The following is a 25244-nucleotide window of genomic DNA, read 5'->3' as shown; positions in this document are numbered from 1 at the left end:
ATATTTAGGCATTTTATTGAATCAAAGAACTATAGAGTGTCTGGGTGTTGGATATTGTACAGGACAGAAAGCAGATCTTTATTCATAATAACAGGCTGCTGTGTAGAGGCTGAAGTGGTAGACCACAGTAGATAGACCTTCAAAGAAGATTCAGTAGTCACTTTATTCATAGACACAAGCTTCTACCGTGCAGTCTTTCAGAGGACAACTTTCATAAAACCATGCGTGACCTCTGGAGTTAATGCAAAGAGATGCCGTTTTCTGTTAAGAAAACTCTCTAATATTTTTAAATAAACAAACCCATGTATTTAAGCATAAATCCACAAAGGACAAAAGACTACCAAAAAAGTATTACATACAAATGTGTGCTATATTCCAAGTCTTCTGAAGACATATGATAGTTTTGTGTAAGGATCAGACTAGTTTACCCAAACATGATTATTCTGTCGTGATTTACTGACATTCCAAACTTTTATGATTTTCTTTCTTCTATGGAACACAAAACAAGATATTTTTCAGAATGTCTCAAACATTTTTTTCCATACAGTGAAAATAGACTAACATTAACAAGCTGTCCTGAAAGGACAAAAAAACTCCATAATTGCACCATAAAAGTAGTCCATATGACTCAGGCACGGTATTACAAGTCTATTGAAGGCATATGATGGCTGTGTGTGAGGAAAAGACTGCAGATTAAGTCATTATTTATTGAAAATTTCACACTTTTGTGTGAAATTTTCAAACGTTTTCAAACATCTCCCCTCGAAACGTGTTTTGCGGTAAGTTTAACGTCAGTGACATCAAACATTAGTCTCGTGAGTCGTGACTCATCATTACTTGTTTGAATGTTACGAATTAAATGCAAGTGTGAATGAGATTTGAGAGCTACAGTGGAGGTGGAAGATTTTCAGAGAAAAACATCTTCTTTTTTTTTTCATCCAACATGATCAGATGGGAAATCGATAAGTTGCAAATACAATTTTTACTCCACTGACTTTTAGGTTAAGGTTTGGGGTTTGGGTTAAGGGGTAGGTTAATAAAATATGCATTTCCTGTTGATTGTATTACACCATTTACTTTGAAACAATACAACTAGTTTTTGGCACCACTCTGTAGACATTTCACCTCGAAAAAACACTTCCAGCTTCGGCCACTGTGGGCAGTGGTTAGAATTTCGGTAAGCACAGATCAATTTCAGTAGAACTTTCAATATACTGTCGCTAAATTCATAGTGAGATCAGTCTGTTTTCTCACACAGTTCTACTAAAAATTTTATAGATGGTAACTTATTTTTCATTTTTAGGTAAACTTTCCCTTACTGAACAACAATCAAATCAAGAAATCAAGTTAAGGTTACAGTTAAAGTTAGAAATCTAAGCCATTTGTTAGTTGTTGTTTTTGTACTGGTGAATAAAAGCCAATAGAAACCCAGTCTTGGCTTGTTAAATCAAAGTCTGTTGAATATCTCTGCATGGGTTAGCAGAACTCAGGTGTGTTATGCTCGGTGCCAGGCATCTGAAAAGCATGGTTAGAGTGTGCATAGTAATGCTGAGCACTGGGAAAGAATCACATTACTGGCAAGAAGCGTATATCTGTGCTCACTCAGTGCTTGCTGAATCAATGATGGGAAAATCTACTGGATAAATGAGGTGTTATATTTTATCCTCTTTCCCCTGTGTGCTTTTAGCCAAGCTTTTCTTTTTTTTTTCTACAGCTGCTGAACATCTGTTGCTGCCTCCATTAGTGTTGTCTTCATCCTTAAATGATATTTAAACTGTTAGGCCTACATCATGAGCAGTTCATTATGTGTCAGTGCAGATCAGGCCAGATGCTAAATACGTTTCAGTGTCAGTTTGACTGAGAAAAGTCAAAGGAATACAATGGCCCGAACATTATTTAGAGATTTAAGCAACACTTAAAATGAATGAATGTGCCTTTTACCTTAAAAGAAAGATAGCACAAGCATGCATTTACGCTCAAACGTTTCACAAAAAAGTTAAATTTTTTTTGCATGATTACAGCAGATATACAGTTCAAAATTTAGACCGAAAGTATTTGAACAGTTTGTGGTTGTTAAATGTGAGTGGAACATACCTGTAGTTACTTTTTGAGGTAACTGTTTTTTCAATGTAGGTCCATAACAATGAAATAAGGCTCAAAAGTGCATTTTGAAGCCCGACAAACAGGCTTTTTTCAATGTATTGTTATCATACTCGTAGCATCTAACGCTTGTTTTTTTGTACTTTGTTTTTTCATTTACAAAGGGGTCACCGGACTCGTTCAGCTAGATGAGAATGGCGATCGGGAAATTGACTTTGCTCTTTGGGACATGACCGACACCTATACAGGAGTTTATCAGGTATAAAGCCCTTCATCTTAACACATACACCCCTTCACATTTAAAATACATTACTGGCTAAATTTGATTGATGTGATCTGTGTGTGTATGTTTTAGATTGTGTCGGTGTATAACGGCAGTCAGAGGCAGATGATTCCAGAGCCGGGGATGAAGGTGCACTGGCTGACGGGGAGTCCTCCTCCTGATAATCCTCTGTGCGGCTTCAAGAACGACAACCCTGCCTGCCTGGCAAGTAAGCAGAACCCTGTTTAACTCTATACAATAAGTTAATTGGTCAGTTTAACAGGCCAGTTAATTGATAGAAAAATCGGTGGCCCTGATTTATTAAAGGTTTGCGTGTATTTATAAAACATTCAACAATTAAAAAAAATACATAATGAATCTGCATATTCAGTATAATAATGATACAAGAAGTCACTGTTTAAAATGTAATGTCAGCTACAGATTTACAGCCCAAAATATTCACATGATTGATTTAGTGACCTGCATGATTTACCTCAGAGGGCGTCAAAAATATAATTATTACTACTTTATGGTATACTAACGCTAGGTTAACATTAGGTTCATGGAGCAGTGCTTTGTATGGATTTCTCCAAACCCATGCATTGATGCTGCATGAGCCTACAGTATTTGTTACATTTTTCAATATTTCAAGTGATTGAAGTTCAAATATTTCTTAATGTGTTATTGCCCATTTAAATGTATGCACATTTACACATTTATTACATATTTTGTTACATGCTTGTTTTTGTATGCATAATTTGTAGTATTTACAAGTATTTACATTATGTTTACATTAATATGTATTAAAAAACATGCACTAAAATGGTACTGTTCCTTTAGGAACTGTAGCTGTTCAGTGAATGTGTTTGGTTGAGTGCTTGCTTTACCACATCCATGCTATAGTATTTGTGATTAGAATTAATCTGACTGTAAATAACAGAAAGGACCCTAAAAAAAATTGGCCCCGGGGTCCTTGCTAGTGTTAACCCTTAATCCCCAATGGTTTGGGAGTTTGCCCAGAATGGAACCATACCACCAACACTAATAGATGCTTAAATTGTGTACAAATAAATAAAGTATTCATTCAAGTATTCAACAGCTTTAATAATTCTAAGATAAAAATATTCAAACAATTTATTTAAATAACAATGTCCGAATTGTGTTGTATTTCAATGTTTTAAACATTGTTTTTAACTGGCGAAATGTTGCGAAATATATTAAGTGCCGGTTCTCTCCAGGGCTCGATCGAGGTGGGCCAGTGTGCACTAGAATGCCAAACCGGTGTGTCTTGCTCTCGCGAAACAAGCAGTGATCTTGTGTCTCCCTCGAGCACAGCTAACTTTACCATAGTCAAAATATTTGAGATTTAAAAGTTAGATTGTGTTTTAGTATACATCAGTGGAGCGATGTGTACATAATATTGTATTTTCGTCTTTGAAAATTATTAATTTGTCCTCCACTTCGCAGTCGTTCTGAACCGTTTTAAGAGAAGAGTGTCATACAATTGTATTCACATTTGGATGCCACTTTGTAAATAAATACTGCACTTGGGTTCTGCCCATCACCGTTTCATCATTGTCTTCAGTCTGTCTCATGTTCCTGCTCCTGCCTGCTTGCCCGAACGTTACAGAGTAGTAATTAAATTAGGGCATGTTTCATGTTTTTTTATGTTGCCCTGTAATGTTTTGTAATCAAATTGAGGTTAATAACAGATACAAGGGATATTGCACAGCAGTTAGTCATTATTTTGGGAGCTTCAACGCTTGGATACTCTCATCACTTGGTAAAGGATTACTTCCCCGAAAAAAAAGTTTCTGTCAGTATTGACTCGGGCTCATCCTGTCCCAAACTCAAATGACTTTATTTCTTTTTTTGGAACACAAAAGAAGAAAGTCTGAAGAATGTACTGGTCATGCCCTTACATTTAATTACAATGAATGGGGACTGAAGCTTTCAAGTAAAAAAAAAGGATGCAAAAGTACCATAGAAATGTTCCATAGAACTTGTGCGCAATATTACAAAGACATATCTGGACATCTGCAGATTTAGATCTTTGTCAGGAACAAAGATAATTTCTCTCATCATATACTCAAAAAAAAAAACTATATATATATATATATATATATATATATATATATATATATATATATATATATATATATATATAGTTTATTTTTATTTTTTTTTTTGAGTATATGATGAGAGAAATTATATATATATATATATATATATATGTGTCAGAGTAACATTTAAGATTGAGTAGTCTTTAGATGTACAGTACTATGCAAAAGTCTTAGGCACATAAGATGTTTCACAAAAGCATTTGTCTTAAGATAGTTATTTATATCTTCAGCTTTAGTGTGTCAGTAGGAAATATAAATATTAGACAAACAAACATTACTAGAAAAGATTAGAATAGAAGATCAGGGAGCCCTGCAACAGATGTCATGGCCCTCACAAAGCCCCCCACTGAACATTGTGTCTGTCTAAGATTACATAAAGAGACAGAAGCAATTGAGACAGCCTAAATAGATAGAAGAACTGTTGTGAACTCTCCAAGAAGCTTGAAACATCCTATCTGCCAACAACCAAGAAAAACTGTGTCCAGCTGTACCTAGGAGAACTGGGGCTGTTTTAAAGACAAAGGTGGTCACACCGAATATTGATTTAGCTTTTTTATGTTTACTGGACTTTGTATGATGTTAATTGATAAATGAAAACGTCATGGTTACTGGTGTAACCTCCGTTCCCTGATGGAGGGAACGAGACGTTGGTGTCGATTGTAGTGACACTAGGGGTCACTCTTTGGAGCCCGAGACACCTCTGGTCTTTGATAAAAGGCCAGTGAAAATTGGCGAGTGGTATTTGCATGCCACTCCCCCGAACATACGGGTATAAAAGGAGCTGGTATGCAACCACTCATTCAGGTTCTACGCTGAGGAGCCGATATAAGGTCCGGTTACACCAGTAACCATGACGTTCCCTATCTGTCACTCACTTGACGTTGGTGTCGATGTAGTGACACTAGGGGTCCCTATACAAAACGCCACAAGGCTGAACTGTGTTACGTGAACTGGCGGTGTGTGGTGGGCAGACTTACTGTGTGCCTCATAGCCAGCGCACCAGGTCGACACGTAACCTCCCCCAACACAGTTATGAGTGTCGAACGGCCCTTTTTGGGGACAAGTCGACTACCCAGAGATAGAGACAGGCTTAACCCAGTCGTGGTCTCTTTCCCCTTCTCTTTTTCCACTCCCTAAAAAAGAAGGGGGATTATCTGACTGGGCCACCAGGTCTAGTCGGGGGGTGTCCCTCCCAAGGGGAGGACACCGCGGAGACCACACCTCACCCCAAGAGAGGGGGGAATATTTAAGTAGAAGAATACATCACATGGTCTTTCCAACCATGTGGAGAGCCTTCAAGGTAGATCCTGCCCAATGGGGGAGGAGTTACCACAACATGGAGACTCGTGCAGAGGGGCTCTGCCCAAAGAAGACACAGTTTGCCAGTAGGGAAACGAACTAGCGGAAGATATAGATTGCATGGGGTTAGCCTTACAGGGAACCGCCACATGCGGAGCACCTACCCCAGAACAGGACTCGTTAGCGCGTGTACTGGGCCGGCAGCGAGTCTCTCCGAAAACTCGACTGCCACAGGGCTCGGAGGAAGTCAACCAGGGAACCACAACCTTTGTGAACACTACTGGGAATTAACAGCGCACGTCTTCAGCTCAAAAGGAGGTGGAAGGCGGTATGTGCAAGTGATACACCCGGCCGGCTATCCCGGGCTTATCCGCTTGTGTTGCGTGCCACTACCTGGGATGAAACCGGTTCCACCCGGAGGTTGTAGAACCTTGCAAAGGTGTTGGGTGTTGCCCAGCCCGCTGCTCTGCAAATGTCTGTTAGAGAGGCACCTCTGGCCAGGGCCCAAGAAGCCGCTACACCACGGGTAGAATGGGCTCGTAGCCCTACCGGGGGCAGCATGTTTTGGGCGAGATATGCCATAGTTATGGCGTCAATGAGCCAGTGGGCGATCCTCTGCTTGGAGACAGCGCTTCCTTTCCGCTGTGCACCAAAGCAGACAAAGAGCTGCTCAGAGATTCTAAAGCTCTGCGTGCGATCCAAATAGATGCGTAAAGCACGCACCGGACACAGCAATGACAGGGCTGGGTCTGCCTCCTCCTGGGGCAGCGCTTGCAGGTTCACCACCTGGTCCCTAAAAGGAGTGGTGGGAACCTTGGGCACACAGCCCGGTCGGGGGTCTCAGGATCACGTGAGAATAGCCCGGACCGAACTCCAGGCACGTTTCGCTGACAGAGAACGCTTGCAGGTCACCTACCCTCTTGATGGAAGTGAGCGCAGTCAGGAGGGCAGTCTTCAAGGAGAGTGCCTTAAGCTCGGCTGACTGCAAGCTCAAAGGGGGCTATCTGTAGACCCTGAAAAACTACAGAGGTCCGATGAGGGAACGAGGCACGGCCTGGAGGGATTCAGCCTCCTGGCGCCTCTTAGGAACCTGATGATCAGATCATGCTTCCCTAAGGACTTACCGTCGACTGCGTCGTGGTGTGCTGCTATGGCAGCAACGTACACCTTCAAGGTGGAAGGGGACAGCCTCCCTTACAACTTCTCTTGCAGGAAGGAAAGCACTGATCTGACTGCGCATCTCTGGGGGTCTTCCCGAGGGGAAGAACACCACTAAGCGAACAGATGCCACTTAAAAGGCATACAGGCGCCTCGTAGGGGGAGCCCTAGCCTGAGTGAACACGTCTACCATCGCAGGTGGGAGACAGCTTAGGTCTTCCGCATCCTGTCCAGGGGCCAGACATGGAGATTCCAGAGGTATGGGCGCGGGTGCCGGATGGTGCCCCTTCCCTGAGAAAGAAGGTCCTTCCTCAGGGGAATTTGCCCGGGGGGAGCTGTCGTGAGGAGCGTGAGGTCCGAGCACCACGTCTGGGCGGGCCAGTAGGGTGCTTACCAGGACGACCTTCTCCTCGTCCTCCCTGACCTTGCACAGGGTCTGTGCGAGCAGGCTCACTGGGGGAAAACGCATATTTGCGAATGCCAGGGGACCAGCTGTGTGCCAGCACGTCTATGCTGAGGAAGGCCTCGGTGAGGCCGTACCAGAGCGGGCAGTGGGAGGATTCTTGGGAGGCGAACAGGTGCACCTGTGCCTGACCGAATCGACTCCAAATCAGCTGGACCACCTGAAGGTGGAGTCTCCACTCTCCCTTGAGGGTAACCTGTTGTTACGGCGTGTCCGCCGAAGTGTTGAGGTTGCCCGGGATGTGAGTGGCTTGCAGCGACTTGGTGCTGCTAACTCCATCGGAGGAGACGGCGGGCGAGTTGTGACATACATCGGGAGCGCAGACCGCCTTGGCGGTTGACATATGCTACAGCTGCCGTACTGTCTGTCCGAACTAGCACGTGCTTGCCCTGGATTGACGGCCGGAACCTCCGCAGGGCAAGCAGAATTGCCAGTAACTCAAGGCAGTTGATGTGCCAACGCAGCCGCGGACCCGTCCAGAGGCCGGCGGCTGCGTGCCCGTTGCCAACAGCACCCCAGCCCATTTTGGAGGCGTCTGTCGTGACCACGACACACCTGGAGACCAGTTCTAGGGGAACACCTGCTCGTAGAAACGAGAGGTCGGTCCAAGGGCTGAAAAGACGGTGACAGACCGACGTAATGGCCACGCGGTGTGTCCCGTGGCGACATGCCCGTCTCGGGACTCGAGTCTGGAGCCAGTGCTGAAGCGGCCTCATATGCATCAACCCGAGCGGGGTGGCCACCGCCGAGGATGCCATATGCCCCAAGAGCCTTTATGTTTGAACGCCTTCAAACAGGCCAGCACCGACTGGGCGCGCTCGTTCGTAAGGTGCGCCGTCAAGGAGACTGAGTCCAACTCCAAACCGAGAAAAGAGATGCTCTGAACCGGGAGGAGCTTGCTCTTTTCCCAGCTGACCCGAAGCCCTAGTCGGCTGAGGTATGAGAGCACCAGGTCCTTGTGTGCGCATAACACGTCTCGAGAGTGAGCTAAGATTAGCCAGTCGTCGAGATAGTTGAGAGTGCGAATGCCCACCTCCCTTTACGGGGCAAGGGCAGCCTCTGCGATCTTCGTAAAAATGCGAGGAGACAGGGACAGGCCGAAACGGAGGACTTTGTACTGATACGCCTGACCCTCGAACGCGAACCGCAGGAAGGGTCTGTGTCGAGGAAGGATCGAGATGTGAAAGTACGCATCCTTCGGGTCTACCACCGCGAACCAATCTTGATGCCGGATGCTCGCTAGAATGCGTCAGCATCTTGAACGGGAGTCTGTGTAAAGCCTGGTTCGGTACTCGCAGGTCCAAGATTGGCCGCAACCCACCGCCTTTTTTCGGTACAGTGAAGTAGGGGCTGTAAAACCCCTTCTTCATCTCGGCTGGAGGGACAGGTTCTATCGCGTCCTTCCGTAGGAGGGTAGCGATCTCCGCGCAAGGTAGCAGCGTTTCCGTCTTTCACCAAGGTGAAGTGGACACCGCTGGACCTGGGTGGATGCCCGGCGAAGTGAATCGCGCAGCCGAGTCGGACAGTCTGGACCAGCCCTCGTGACAGACTGGAAAGCGCAAGCCAAGCGTCCAAGTTCCGCGCAAGGGGGACCAAAGGGACAACGTCATCGGATGTACCGGCAGGTGGGGCCTCGCGGCGGGGCGGAGCTCGAGGTGCCACACCACATCCTGGCCGTGCTGAGTCCGAGGACATCGAAGCACTTACCTGGCTCCTTGTGACCACCCCCGGAACAGCCTGGGACGGGGGAGGTAGAGGCCTGTCCTCGTGACCCGTGGAGACTGTTACATCGGGGGCGGATTTGTGCCACAGCTGGGCGATCAGGGTGGGAGACCGCCGCTGGAGCGCCAACCTGCCAAATGGAGTGGTGGACGGTGGTCGTGATGCCAGCCGTACACACCGGATATGTGACCCAGGGAACAAGGAAACCACTCTTGCTGAGCTCTTGAGTACTGCAGCCACTTGGGCATGCAGCGCAATTAAATGCAAAAGGTAACAAAAAGATGAAGATCTGCTTATCAGCTCCAGAGCAGTGGGTTTCGTTGTCCCTGGGTCGCCCGTCTCAAGGGCGCTTTGAAGCCTTTCACGGGTTCTGGGCGGCCGTGAGACGGGTGGCGTCTGCTTCCTGCGGTGGGCTCCACGCCGGGGCCAGGCTGAAGGGGCGGGCTGCGGCGGAGCCGGTGCAGTCACCGCAGGGGGACGCCCTCGGCGATGGGTAGATGGGGTGCGGGATCTTGAGCCGCGCCGGGGCAGGATAAGCCGGCTAGCATCCATCTACTGCTCTACCATTGAGAACTGCTGGGCAAAGTCCTCGATGGTGTCGCCGAATAGGCCCGCCTGGGAAATGGGGGCAGCAAGGAATCGTGTCCTGTCGGCCTCACCCATCTCGACCAGGTTGAGCCAAAGGTGGCGCTCCTGGACCACTAGTGTGGCCATCGTCCGCCCGAGAGACCGTGCCGTGACCTCCGTCGCTCGGAGAGCGAGGTCGGTCGCCAAGCGCAGTTCCTGCATCAATCCCGGGGTGGAACTACCCTCGTGCAGTTCCTTTAGTGCTTTGGCGGACTTGCAGGAGAGCCATGGCGTGCAGGGCGGAGGCGGCTTGTCCAGCGGCACCGTAGGCTTTGACCATCAGAGACGACGTAAACCTACAGGCCTTGGACGGGGGCTTTGGGCACCCGCGCCAGGTGGCGGCGCTTTGCGGGCATAGGTGCACCGCGAGTGCCTTTATCCACCGGGGGATTGCCGAATAAACCTTGGCCGCCCCACCATCGAGGGTAGTGAGAGCGGGGAAGCTGAAAAGATCGGGACCAGGCAGTAAAAAGTGCCTCCCGCGACCTTGTCAGCTCTTCATGCACTTCCGGGAAGAAAGGAACGGGGCAGGGCGTGGCTTTGAGCGGCGCCGCGAGCCCAGGAACCAGTCACCGAGCCGCAAGGGTTCAGGGAAGAGCGGTGAAATCCACTCTAACTGACGCTCGCGGCTGCCCGGGAAAGCATGTCGTCATCTCCGCGTCAGCCTGTGACTGGGCGATCGACCCCAAAGGGAGGAGCCCAGCTGAGGCTTCCGACTGGACAAGCACGCTCTCCGATGCTGCGCTCGAGAGCTCATCACTTTCGCAGGCTCCGAATAAGAGGTCGAACTCGCCGTGAGACGAGCCGGCGGACTCACCCGGAAGCCCGATCGGGGCAGACGAGCGTGCTGGGGAATGGGAGGTCCGCGGGGGATACCCGGCGGAGGCGGTCCCATTGGGGTCCCCAAATCGCCCCCAGTGCTAGCCGCGCTGGCCTCAAACCCGTGGGTAAAAGGACCGAGGCGGGAGCCTCTGGGGTGGCTTGCTTTCTTACGAAGGCGAGCCGCGACCGCAACGTTGCCATGGACATATTCTCGCAATGAGAACGTGACCATCCACAAACGCTGTCTCCGCGTGAGCAGTGCCCGGACACGAAAGACAGTGATCGTGACCGTTAGAAGGCGAGAGATAACGAGCACAACCAGGAATAACACACCGTTTCGTGTGTGCGCTCTTTTAGAGAAATATATACTCTTTCAGAGGGGAAAAATGCTCTTTCAGAAAATATACTCTCCAGTTTTTCTGCCGAAGCGCCCAGGGGCGTTCTCTGCAGTGCACCAGTGCAGAGGAGGGAGAAGCCGCTGAAATGCGCCGTCAGATCCAGCAGAGGTGAATGAACAGTAGTATTCAGCCCAGCGGGCATGACCGTTCGGCTCCGAAGAGAAAATCTGAATGAGTGGTTGCATACCAGCTCCTTTTATACCCGTATGTTCGGGGGAGTGGCATGCAAATACCACTCGCCAATTTTCATTGGCCTTTTATCAAAGACCAGAGGTGTCTCGGGCTCCCAAGAGTGACCCCTAGTGTCACTACATAGACACCAACGTCGAGTGAGTGACAGATAGGGAACCATTTATGGCTTTATTTTGAAGACATCCTCACTGCAACATTTTTCACCAGTGCCTAAAACCTTTGCACAGTACTCTGTATATTAGGAATTCAGAATAAATGTGAAGAATTTAATAATGCAGTATGAGTTTTATACTTAGCAAAGTTAAGCATATACTGTATAAATGAATTTAATTTAAACCATTTAAATCATTTAAACAAACTTTGCCAGGAATCTTTTTTTTGTACATGTGTATATATATATCTTGATTTAATGTCTCTGAAACAAAAGATGGAGAAAAGGAGAGGGGTAAAGGAGTGGAGGGAGAGGATGAAATAATAATATGTGGTCGACCTGTGTGGGTTTTTCAATGGTTGATTCATAAATTATTACATTTGGTTTCCTCTGAACACTGAATATGTGGTTACACACATGATGAAATGATTTCTGCAGGTCAGCTCAGTTCTCAGTACCGTATCTGTGACATAAAATACAATTCAGATGTTTGCAGATTTGTGTTCTCTTGGTTTTGTTCCTCAGAGACGGTCACCATGCACCAGATGATCTCCATAGTGGTGTGCTTCATTTTTATCATCATCGTGACGGTCACGGTCTTCATTTACAGGTCAGTCAAGACCCGCACAGACCCATGCAACACTGTGTCTACGCTAAGAGCAAGCAACACAACCTGAAAAAACTACAATGTTCCCATTATAATCAAAGCTGTGCAATGTTGTTGCTTGCATTGCCTTGTTAAATGCAATTGGAGCATTCTAAATTTGTTGCGTTACTCACACACAGTGTAGACACAGTGAAACACTGCATGTCTGGTGTAGTATTGTTTACATTATCTGTGTCTGATAATCTGTCTCTCTGTCTGTCTATGTCTCTTTCTCTCTCTCTTTCCTTCTCTTTTTCTATCTGTTCCTGGTGCTTAATTAGGGAACTAACTGCCAGACCATGCCAGAGACCAACATAGATACATCCATTCAGTCTACATCTCAATCTTCATGACATAATATGATGTGTTACTAAGTCAAATCTTTTAGCTGTTCTCTAAATATCAGCACGTTTTGGTTTATGCATGTGTGTGTGTGTGTGTGTGTGTGTGTGTTTGTGTGTGTGTGATTACATCTAACTTTCACCCAGCAGCTGAAATCACTGTTCATTCCTTAGATATAAAAAAGTAATTTGGGGGGTAGGGATCTAAATTCTGGTAACACCTTACAATAGACTGATCTGGGACTACTACTACATAGTTGCGCAGTTATAGAAAATGAATTTGTAAAGAATTCAGTGCTGTGGTAGATAAATAATTTGTAATGCTTCTGAGAAATCCTTAACAATATTTATTGAGCCAATATATCAAGAGATTACATTGTCATCCTTTGGTCATGTGATCATGCTTTAAAGTAAAAAATAGTAGCAGTGTGGTTGCCTGAAACAAAAGGTAAAGAAATAGCAAGGTTATATTAAACAAGTAGCCCTCCAGATTGTTTTGTCCCTATAATTAGCTCTAACACACAAGACTCAAATTTATGTTGGTGATCTTCTGTTTTTGGCCTTGTGTGTTTCTGTGGTTCCATGTGTCTTTATTTTTACAGACACATTTTGATACATACCAAATTCTCCAAATTGGTCATTCTACAGTTGTTGTGGCAGACACTGTTACTCACTTTCAGAGTCAAAAAGTCAAACTGCAATGGACATAATTCCTATTTTAAGAAAACATACAGTACTGTGCAAAAGTCTTAGGCACATAAGATGTTTCACAAAAGCATTTGTCTTAAGATGGTTATTTATATCTTCAGCTTTAGTGTGTCAGTAGGAAATATAAATGTTAGACTCCCAAACATTACTTTTGTAAATAGAAAAGATTAGAATAGAAGAACAGGGAGCCCTGCAACAGATGTCATGGCCCCCACAAAGCCCCCCACTGAACATTGTGTCAGTCTGAGATTACATAAAGAGACAGAAGCAATTGAGACAGCCTAAATAGATAGAAGAACTGTGGTGAACTCTCCAAGAAGCTTGAACATCCTATCTGCCAACAACCAAGAAAAACTGTGTCCAAGTGTACCTAGGAGAACTGGGGCTGTTTTAAAGGCAAAGGTGGTCACACCAAATATTGATTTAGCTTTTTTATGTTTACTGGACTTTGTATGACATTAAGTGATTAATGAAAACTGTTTTTTTGTTATTTTTTCATTATTTTTTTAAGAAATTCTCACTTAGAAAGTTTTTCATAAGTGCCTAAATCTTTTGCATAGTATTGTATATAATAATAACTGTACATTATAACAATGCATAGTGTTATATTATAAATATTTATAATAATTTATAATAAAAAGTAATTGTTGCGAACAAGATTTGTTGTAAAATATATTTTCATAAATTGATTGAAGTAAAAATCCAAGCTAATTAAATATTATGTAATAATTTACACGTAAAAAATATTTTAGCCTGTTTTTAAGATTTATATATATATATTATATAAAATTATAAAATATATATATATATATATATATATATATATATATATATATATATAATTATTATTATTAATATTATTATTATTATTTTTTTTAGTAAACTTAGAAAACAATTGTCAATGATGGTTTCCTTAACTATTTTTTTGTTTCAATCCATGAAAAACATCAGAATGGGCATTTTTAATTGTTAGTGGTTTTAGCTTATTTTGCCATTTAGTATATGCTGTATAAGAAAAATTCTTCAATGGCCCTCAGTATCTCATTGATTTTTGAATGTCTGCAAACTTCAGTCATTATATGATTATAATCCTGTTAATGGTAATAATAAAGATTAATCATTTTTAAGTTTCATTTCCATCTGTTCTTTGCCTCTGAAGGACATTCTTAAGGATGGGAATAGTTGTGATTCAAATTCCGCCAACAAAATTGTGAACAAAAATATTAAGCAAAAAAAAAACGATATTTGCTTTTTATTAAAGAACCATTTACAAACAACATTATACAAGCAAAAACAGTGTTGTGTGTCTTTAATTACACATTGTCATTGAATAACCTGTCAGTAATTAGTCTGATGTACATCTCACAAACCTTTAGTTATGTATACAACACAATTATCAGTTAATTTTGCATTTCAGTAAATAAGTAAAGATCTGGTCTTGCCAATTCAGTGAATGAGTGAGACGTTAGACCCATTCAAACCAATAACTAATGAGATTGAGATTTTCTAAAAAAGAACAGACTGTTAAGAGTCATTCTTTCACACATCAATTAAATCAGTTCTTACACTAGCCATGTGTATGTTTATTGTGTGCAATCTGTGAGGACATCCCAGTAGAAAGATGTTTTGTCTTTTTTATTGTCTTTGTCTTATTTCACTGCACCCAGTCTTTCTCATAATATTCAATTCAGACTGCCAGCTGAAAATTATGCAAAAATAAAAAATATTTATTTGGCCATGGGGCTGTAGATTCAGTATCGGTGCATAAAACACTGCAAGAGTATTGTAGTATAGAGTATTCTGTCCACATCTACGGAAGAATGCGACTGTTCAAGAACAGTTAATGGAAACAAACATCATGAAAATTATTTAGCTCCATTTAAAAAAAATGTTTTTTGTAAATGGAACCGTTTCTTAATAAGATCCGGTTCTCGATTCCGATTCCCAACCCAACATGGATTGCTTGAAACAGATATTGATTATTGAGAATACTGTATGCTCAAGTGTTACATAAGTTCTGTTCACTGATGCACATATTGCTCTGCCTATTAAAAACAATAACAAATTGTCTTTTACTTTGGGTCTGTTGTTCTCCTGTTTTTTTCTGTCTTTATTACCTTTTTTCTCATCTTCCCCATTGCATCCCACCTTCCACTGTCCCTCTCCCTGACTTATGCTCATTTCTCTCTCTCTCTCTCTCTCTCTCTCTCTCTCTCTCACTCATTGTGCATCAGGAAGCTGAAGCTGGAGAACGAACTGGCTGCTCAGCTGTGGCGTATCCACTGGGAGGACATCCAGAAGAGTAACATGGAAAAGATGTTGCGTAGAGCCTGCAGCAGACTCACCATGTCATTGGTGAGGAGACACACACAGCAACATTTTCAATAACACACACTCATGTGGTCATGTACACACTATCTTTACTGAGTTTACAGTAAATTCCTGGCTACTAGTTGCATGACTTTCACAGTATATTTTACAATAATATTTCTACAATTTATTCAAATTAAAACACAACCGTTTACTCGTATACTGTGACTTCACAGTGAACAGGACCAAGAAATTACTGTAATTTAGTAGTGCTGTGTTGTAGAATCACTGTGATCATCTGTATTTTTTATCTACATTGTTTGTTAATTGTTACCATAGTTGAGATTTGTATGCTGAGTGTTGATATCTGTGCGTGCCTGGTTGACAGTTTTTTATAAAAAGTTCATGAGATATAAAACCAGTCATATCATAGACATTAGCATTGGACACAGTTTTCAATTAATATGATACTATTCCTTTACTTTCATATGCATCATATAGTGTAGACAATACATCATGACCCGACATAAAGTCAACCACTAAATTGACTACATTTCTCCATACATCACAGTAAATTAATCTGCGTTATCAAACACACTTGCACCAACTGGGAGAAAATTAATTAGAAATAAATAAGACAAGGTCCCATCCAAAGGGAACACTAAACACCGTAATGGTGATTTCAAATGAAACATCATTTTCCCATAATGCAGTGCGATTATTCTAATTTCTTTTTTCACAGTAATTTGTTGTGCTGTGACAGAAAATGACCTAGTCTGCATTGATTATACAGTGCACTCATGCTTCCTCCCACAGAGAGGATCTAACTACGGCTCTCTGCTGACCATGGAAGGAAACTTCCAGATCTATGCAAAGACTGGATACTATAAGGTATATTTTGACATTTAAAATATATGAATATTTTGACATTTAAATATAGAATATCATTTATTATTACAGTATATTAATATTTTAATATTAATTGTATTTAGTATTAAATATTATAGATATTATTTTCTTTTAATGTTACAGTGAAAAGTAACCCAAACATGTCCTTGACAGGCTTCAAGATTCACTCAGTTATTGACTCTTTTCACAGACTGTGATGATGTGTTTCCCCCCTTATTTTGCAGTGCAAATCTAGCCAGCTTTTTACTATATATATACATGTATATACAGTACTGTGCAAAAGTTTTAGGCACTTGTGAAAAATGTTGCATAGTGAGGATGTCTTCAAAAATAAAGCCATAAATAGTTTTCATTTATCAATTAACATCATACAAAGTCCAGTAAACATAAAAAAAAAGCTAAATCAATATTTGGTGTGACCACCTTTGCCTTTAAAACAGCCCCAATTCTCCTACTTACACCTGGACACAGTTTTTCTTGGTTGTTGGCAGATAGGATGTTTCAAGCTTCTTGGAGAATTCACCACAGTTCTTCTATCTATTTAGGCTGTCTCGATTGCTTCTGTCTCTTTATGTAATCTCAGACTGACACAATGTTCAGTGGGGGGCTTTGTGGGGGCCATGACATCTGTTGCAGGGCTCCCTGTTCTTCTATTCTAATCTTTTCTATTTACAAAAGTAATGTTTGGGAGTCTAACATTTATATTTCCTATTGACACACTAAAGCTGAAGATATAAATAACCATCTTAAGACAAATGCTTTTGTGAAACATCTTATGTGCCTAAGTTTTTGCACAGTACTGTATATATAATTTAGTGTACATTTTATAAACTATTCTTTGGGTTATTACCCTGGCATTTACAACAAAAAAAATAAAATAAAAAACAAAATAGTAAAAAGCTGGCTAGATTTGCACTGCAAAGTAATCATCACATCACAGTCTGTGAAAAGGGTCAGACATATACTGTATATCCACTCACTACTATAGAAGTTTACATCACTTGAAGTTACTTGCATGTTTCAAAGCCAGAAATGTAAAAAGGGCCCATTTTTTCCTATGAGGCCAAAAGTCTCATAGGTCTTCCTCAAAGGTAGCACATGGCTGCTCAAAAATACGAATGCTCAGTCTGGCCACATTCAAATCTCTAATTGGAGATATATGTTTACTAAAATGTGTAGTTGTTTAAATAAGTTAATTCCAAGGATTGATACCTGACATACAAATTAAAATCCACCCCAGCTAAATATGATACTTATCTATTAATGAAAGTTATCATGATTGGTCTAACCTCGCAGAATCAGACTTTAGAATGTTGGCATGTGGTTTGGTTTACTCTGCAGCTTATTCTGCCCAAGTACTGTCTATTTAGACAGGAACCAACCATCTGACTGACATGTAATACAATCACTGATCGGAAATCAGTAGAATTATATAGTCAGAAATTCTGTATGTCCAAAAGTAATTAATATTGATTATTTCCCATGCAGAAAATACAGTTCTGCTACTTAATTAATCAATGCTTCTTAACACCCTAAAATTGCAAATTTTGGCAAATCCAGTTCTTCCTCAAAAGCACTCGGGTTAGTAATCGGGTTCCATCAGTCATGTAAAATCTGGAAAATATCAGGGAATTTTAAAATTGTGTTTTCCAGGCCTGGAAAAGTCAGGAAAATTTATAAAATCTCAAAAGTCATGGAAAATTCTGTAGTGATTTATTTTATTTTTTTTACAACCCCAATTCTGAAAGAGTTGATGATCATAAAAACAAAAAGGAATGACTTGTAAATTTGATTCACCCTGTCTTATATTAAAAGCACCAAAACAACACATTATTTGATGTTTTACCTGTTTACCTGAATTACATTTTTTGTTTGTTCTTTTGTTTTTAATATATACACTTCAAATCAGATGACTGTAACACGCTCCAAAAAAGTTGGGATAGTCGAGTGTTTATCACTGTGTAACATCACCATTTCTTCTGTTAACACTTATTAAGTGTTTGGGCACTGAAGACACAAGTTTGTTAAGTTAAGCAAACAGAATTTCCCCCCGTTCATCCATTATGCTGTTTTTTTTTTTTGGGGGGGGGGGGGTAATTTGGGTTGTTGTTTTTCAGTGCTCTAAAATATTTCATATGCTAAATTTTGCTCTTTTGTTGAGTAAAACATGCTTTTTTTTAAATTATTGATTTATTTGTATTTATTTTTTTGAGTCCGTTCTTGTCAATGAATAAGTCTAAACAAATCAAAATTATTTAAAAAAATCACTGGGAAAGCTCATGGAAAAGTAATGGAAATCCATTGCTCTGGTGGGAACGCTGTAGTGTTAACCCACGTTTGAACTTTTGTAGATACAACGACTAGGTTGCACTTTTTCACAAAGTTTCATGTTAATTACTATTTTACCACATATTCTTTTTCTATAAAATTACCAATGGTGCAAGTTTGCACTCCAGGAAATCATATATCCTGCCTAGCAGCAATATTTAAGTGTCAAATAATGGAAGGTCTCATCTCTAGATGACCGCCGCCATACCAGCACCACATGGCTAATGATTTAGACATATTATGAGCGAGCTTCTCTCCAATTAAGCAGAACCCCTGAGGACAGGAGCTATTCATGTCCACATGTCATCCTTTTCCCCATTAATTAGGATGGCATTTAATTAACGCATTATTTTGTGCTTTTCTTCTCTTAAATGATAAAGTATTTTTTGTCCGTCTTAAAAGCCTCTCGGCTCTTTGCTAAGCCCACGACAGCAATCAGGGTGCAACTAATGTGCGTTGATTCCTCTTTTCCAGGGAAACATAACGGCCATTAAATATGTCAACAAGAAACGCATTGAGCTCACCAGGAAAGTGCTGTTTGAACTCAAACATGTAAGTGTGCGTCCGTGCCGTTTTGTGCCTTTTGCCAGGTGCCTTCATCATAATTAAGTTTATATGATGTTCTGGGAGATATTAATAGCTGGGGGCTGTAATGGAAAAGAGGGACTAAAAAGCTCTCTCTCTCCCTAATGCTCATTTTGTCCTTTCTTGTTATAGATGCGTGATGTTCAGAATGAGCACCTGACTCGCTTTATCGGTGCCTGTATCGATCCACCCAACATCTGCATCCTTACCGAGTACTGTCCGCGAGGCAGTCTGCAGGTGAACATAAACATGGGACTGCTTACCACAAATACACTTTCTATTAATATAGCTGCAGTAACTGAATGTATGATGTATTTATGGATTTACTGTATGTTAAAGATGGCATGTATTTGTGTCACACTTTGTTACATTAATGTGTAAGACCACTTGAATATTTGGTCCTTGACATAAAAAGTTACTGTCTCGCACATATTGTAAATTTTTAAAGATTTTAAAGATTATAATCTAAACATAAAATGCTAATAAATGCATAAATGCTCACCCAGGCAAAGTCACACCAGTATCAGGGGAGTAACTACTGAAAGAGTACTAACATATGTAAATTTTTTAGTGGCGTTACAGTTGATACAGTCGACTGTTTCCAAAATAGTGTAGCTTTTTTAGGAACGGGCTACAACCCCAATTCCAAAAAAGTTGGGACAGTATGGAAAATGCTAATAATAGCAAAAAGGAGTGATTTGTAAATTCTATTCACCCTGTGTTATATTGAAAGCACTACAACAACAGATTATAAGATGCTTTACCTAGTGAATTTAATTGTTTTTTTTGTTTGTTTTTTAATATACCCTTATTTCAAATCAGGTTATTGCAACACGTTCCAAAAAAAGTTGGAACAGTCAAGTGTTTATCACCTTTTTTTCGAATAACACTTATTAAGCATTTGAGCAGTGAAGACACAATATCTAGTTGTATCAAGGTGCATTTTTGTGTTGATACAACTAAATTGTTTAGTCAAGTTAACATTAAGTTGTGATTCTGTCAATTTGTACTTTAGTTGAATAAACAGTAATTGTAGTTTATCATCTCAACTCGCTTAACAAAGTTGTCTGAACAAACAAAGATTTGCCAGCTCCCAGCATGCATTGCAGCATGAAAATATAATGAGGTTAGTGTTTGTAAGCATATTTTTTTGCTATTTACAGACTTTTTCTTTTTTTTTTTTTTGTGCTGCTGATGTTGTTTTTGTCATTACTGTTGATTAATAGTTTTGTGGTGATGTTAAGTGCTCATCTTTTACTTAATGATATTTGTAGTAATTGGAGTATCGCCATTACTGAGATTTGTGTGTCAAGTGTTGACATCTATGTGCCTCCGAAGTAAACTATTGTGTGTAGCCTGTGTCTCTCAAGAAGAAACTGTCCAGCAGTGCTAAGCTTGCAGGTTGGCTTGACACTAGCTTTACAACAGCAGGCCTAAAAGTTCAGTAAAATAAGTGAAATTGTTGTAACTTCATCCAATTTAAGTTCAGCTAAATTAACTGAAGTTTTTACAACTATATCCAATCAGTTTAGATTACTTTATAATTTATGAGGAAAACTTATTCAATTAAGTTAGTTAAACTTAAAAGAACCCATGCTAAAAAGGCACTAAATATAATGAGCTGAATCTACAAAACCTTTTCACAATGCAGGCAGTATGTGGTTTGGCTTTGTCCAGCTGGAAATCCACCACTGAATGCGCATGATCACCAAAACCTCAGACATCACGTTCGTAAAAACCATCATGTGTCTGTAAAGAAAATCATGACATGGGCTCGGGAATACTTCAGTTAACTTTTGTCAGTCAACACCATTCGCCGATGCATCCAAAGATGCAAGTCAAGGCTTTACTATGCAAAGCAGAAGCCATACTTCAACACTGTCCAGAGGCGCCGTTGACTTCTCTGGGCTCGGTCTCATCTGAGATAAAAAGATGAACAGTGGAATCGTGTTTTGTGGTCCGACGTGTCCACATTTGAAATCGTTTTTTGAAAAAACAGCCGTTGTACAATGTCTCTCATGCTTCTATATGTAGCTTTTCGCATGTCTTAATTTTAGTAAATCCATTCGTTTGGACAGTTTACTGTATGTATGTTAACTTTGTACATTAACTTACCCCTTTTTAGGCTTAAGTTATAAACTGATTAAAAAAATGTATTCACCAATTCTTTTAAATCCCTGCATAGAAGTCACTGCGGCGACATTTACCATTTTCTTTTGTTTACATACTAAATTACTTCATTATTGCTGTTGTTTGTAAATGCTGCTGTTCGTCACTACTATCTTTTTGACTTTGTTACTTAAATTAGGGTATTTCTAGTTACATTCTCTGTATTAAGTGTCAATTGTTTTACTGTTCAATTTAGAAGTTGTTATGGACATATTAACATTTTCACATGTCGGACCGATCAAAAAGACAGAGTAATGTTTTTAAACCACCACAAAGCTGCAGTATTTACAGCTTTCAAGAAGTCGACCTACCAATGGGTTAATTATAATTGTCCTTGCATATTAAAGTTGAATAAGAAAAAATATTTTAACATGGAGAAAATTACACACTTTACCTATATACTGAAAAATGTATAAATAAATACACAAAATTAACATTATTATGTGAGCGAATTCAATTAATTCTTGTCAACTGTAACCTTTTTCCAACCCTTCTTGCCACATAGTCTCTCCTCCACTGATTAAATAATAAGATGCATAATGTTCTGCTGTGTATGTGTGTGTGTGTGTGTAGGACCTCATGGAGAGTGAAGGGATCACGTTGGACTGGATGTTTCGGTATTCTCTTATCAATGACATTGTTAAGGTGAGTGCTTCACATCAGTCACAAAGACTCTTCTGCTCTTAAAAGCTCATTCTAAATTAATCCACATCCCAGAATCCTCTCTGATTAATCTCACAGGGAGAAAATTGAGAGAAGGGAAGGAAAATATGTTGTGCTGTTGAATTGATGCTTGTTAAATAATGCGCAGACCAGAAACATACTCTATGCAAGTATGCAATTGCAAACATGAATGCTTGGCCATGAAATCGCATGACAAGTGCAGTTTTCTGTCCTTAGTTGACATATTTCCTACTGAAACAGGAAATTTGGGCAGGACGTATTGAAGGGCTTTTAGGAGTACACTAGCAGTTACAGTATATGGCTTCAAAACTAACAGACATGGACTAAAAGCCACAAATCTTCTCTGTGAAAAAGTGTCACAGTTTGTAGTTGTAATTTTGAGAAGTGCGTAATTTAAAAGATTTATTGGAAATTCCTGAGAGAGACAAGTAATATTTGAAAAACAGAAAGCAAACTGTAAAATATGGTTGACCGCAGAGCAATGAGTCTGTAATTAATATTTTCTTGTTGCATTGTTGGTAAATATGATGAATGCTGTCAACTCTTCACCACTCAGGGAATGGCGTTCCTTCACAACAGCGTGATAGTCTCCCATGGCAACCTGAAGTCTTCCAACTGCGTGGTGGACAGCCGCTTTGTGCTGAAAATCACAGATTACGGCCTGAAAAGTTTCCGCAAGGAGAGCAGTTTGGAGGGGACACACGCTTTCTATGCTCGTGAGTACTCTTGATCTAAGAGAACACATAGATACAAATGGCAAAAGTGTGCAGAAGCCTTTAACATCAGTGTCTGCATTTGCAGGCAAGCTATGGACGGCCCCCGAGCTTCTGCGTGCCGATAACCCACCTCCTTGCGGAACACAAAAGGGAGATGTTTACAGCTTTGGCATCATCCTACAGGAACTGGCACTGCTGAAGGGCGTCTTCTACCTGGAAGGCCCTTTTCTCAGCCCTAAAGGTCAGAAGATACACGAGTGATCAACTTGTCTTTATATGATAAATAGCAGCAAAATGAAAGGACTAGTTAACCCAAAAATAGAAGTTTAGCAGAATGTTTGTGCTGCTCATTTCGATGCAGTTTTAGTATATAGTGATGAAGGGTTGACAAGCTCCTAAATACTTTTATAAAAGAATCCATATGACTTCTGCATTATATTCCAAATCTTCAGAAGTCATGTGATAGCTTTGTGTGAGTAATAGTTGCAACTTGATCACACGGGAAATCGACATGCTGCTTTTGAATGTTCATGTACCCTGAAATCCACCTCATTCTGCTGAATTATTGACAAGTGCTATCCTCCATTAAACATTTTTGCATCAATTTAAACATGATCATATTTGAGCAACCTTCGAGACATGGGTTCTGGTCTCATGAAAACCAGGAAATAATCATGTTCAATGGTGAGCGTAATTCAGAGGTTGCATTTTTGCTCTAACAATTATAATTTTTTCTGCACTTACGGTTAGGTTCAGGGTTGGGGTTTGGGTTAATGGGTAGAGTTAATAAAATATGAATTCCCTTTTTTTTGTTTGTTTGTTTACTGTAACACATAATTTTCAACAAAATATACAACTCGCTTTTGGCACCACTCTGGACATTTCACCCAGAAAAGGCACATCAGCACTTCCAGCTTCAGCAACGGAGGGCAGTGATCCATATTTCTGTAAGCACTGACTGATATCAGCTGAAGAACTTTCAGACTACGTCCACATTAATCTGTATCAATTTGAAAATGCCATTTTTGTTTTGAAATGCTCTCTGGCCACACTGCCGTTTTCAATGCTTAAATCCCCTCACTGTGCATGCAGGAAAAAAATGCAAAATGCGTGGTCTGAAATGCAATTGCACGCATGTTCCACTGCCAGACAGCAATTCCGAGTAAACTTCCCATCCCCTTTGAAGGAATGTAATGTGAAGGTTGTGCAAAGTAACATTTATCTTTAATAACACTATCAAAGTGGATATCAGGCACAACAATGCCTCTACAACATGGGTCGCCATCTTGTTTTGGGATGAAAGGATCACATGACTGCTTCACATGACAACAAATATGTCATTGTTTTCGAATGTCTCCATTTTCCCAGTCCACACTACAATGTGAATACAGCGTTTTAAGATTTATACACTTGGGAGAGCCTTTTTTAAAAGCTCAGTTTTCATTGGACAAGGCCAAAACATCAAGAAAAGGATGCATTTTCTAATTTATCTGGATAAATGTGTACGTAGTCTCAACCTACTGTCACCAAATTCACAATGTGCGCATTGTGGAAATTGAACTCGTTTTCGCTGAATTTTATTATTAAAATTGTCTGTCGTAGCTGTGTAATCTCATGTTTTACTTCATGCCAGGGAATAGAATGATTAAATTATAAATGTAATATATAATAAATATTATCATTCAGACAATTTGAATACATTACATCGTATACATATATTGTGGCAACAGACAAGTAAAGCACTTAGACAATACAATAAGTGGCTTTAAAAGTCAAAATATTATGTTTTTTCCATATCATTGAACATTATTACGTACTCTTGCATCAGAATGGCACTTTTGGTGCGTCTCACTTTGGTTGCATCGCGTCTCACTAGTTTTCAGTGATTCTAGTCATAATTGCTGTTTTTTTTGGACGATGTACCAAGTTAAAGATAGTTTAAAACATTGAAAAACGCATCTCGAGATACCAGCTGTCATTGAGAACAAGAGCACATCGTCTGTGGATGGCTGAACTGCGTGCTGTCTTTAGTTTGACGAGGCGTGTTGCCTGTATAACTGGAGCTGACTGCCCTCTACTGCCACATCTTGAATTGCTCCGATAGTAGGTACACTCCTTAAGTTTAAAGTATTTTATGTTTGTGCAAAGTGTATTGGTCACATTCTGTAAGTTGGTCTCACTTTTTTTCTCTTACAAAAAAGTACTGTGGCAGTAACGTGGTACAGTGATGGTATCAGATGGTAAAACCATGATACTTGAATTGGTACTGAATGCAAATTTAGGTACTATGGTATTTACATGTTACTCCAAGATACTTTAAAGAATACCATGGCACTACTATGGAATATGTCCATAAAGGTATTATGGTTATAATCCATTTTTTTAACTCATTTCATGGCCATGTAAATCCAGTAAACCCGTAGTTTTCGCATGATACAGTTGTGCTCAAAAGTTTGCATACCCTTGGAGAATTGGTAATATATGTACCATTTTTAAAGAAAACATGAGTGAGCAGCCAAACACATTTCTTT

At 40.8% G+C, this 25244-nt stretch overlaps 1 protein-coding gene across 3 annotated transcripts in view; it reads left to right on the top strand.

Moving 5' to 3' along the window:
• LOC127420911 (atrial natriuretic peptide receptor 1-like) overlaps positions 1-25244 on the top strand; it is a 181197-nt gene that overhangs the window by 138970 nt on the left and 16983 nt on the right. For all 3 annotated transcript variants that reach the window (XM_051663519.1, XM_051663518.1, XM_051663520.1), the window contains exons 6-15: positions 2265-2359; positions 2456-2591; positions 11843-11927; positions 15247-15367; positions 16139-16213; positions 19034-19111; positions 19277-19381; positions 21887-21958; positions 22554-22713; positions 22799-22954. In XM_051663519.1, the coding sequence (XP_051519479.1) occupies positions 2265-2359; positions 2456-2591; positions 11843-11927; positions 15247-15367; positions 16139-16213; positions 19034-19111; positions 19277-19381; positions 21887-21958; positions 22554-22713; positions 22799-22954 (1083 nt within the window). The remainder of the gene's footprint in view (positions 1-2264; positions 2360-2455; positions 2592-11842; positions 11928-15246; positions 15368-16138; positions 16214-19033; positions 19112-19276; positions 19382-21886; positions 21959-22553; positions 22714-22798; positions 22955-25244) is intronic.

Source organism: Myxocyprinus asiaticus, chromosome 30 (assembly GCF_019703515.2).
Source record: "Myxocyprinus asiaticus isolate MX2 ecotype Aquarium Trade chromosome 30, UBuf_Myxa_2, whole genome shotgun sequence".
Classification (NCBI taxonomy): domain Eukaryota; kingdom Metazoa; phylum Chordata; class Actinopteri; order Cypriniformes; family Catostomidae; genus Myxocyprinus; species Myxocyprinus asiaticus.
This window is presented reverse-complemented; position numbering and strand designations above follow the sequence as displayed.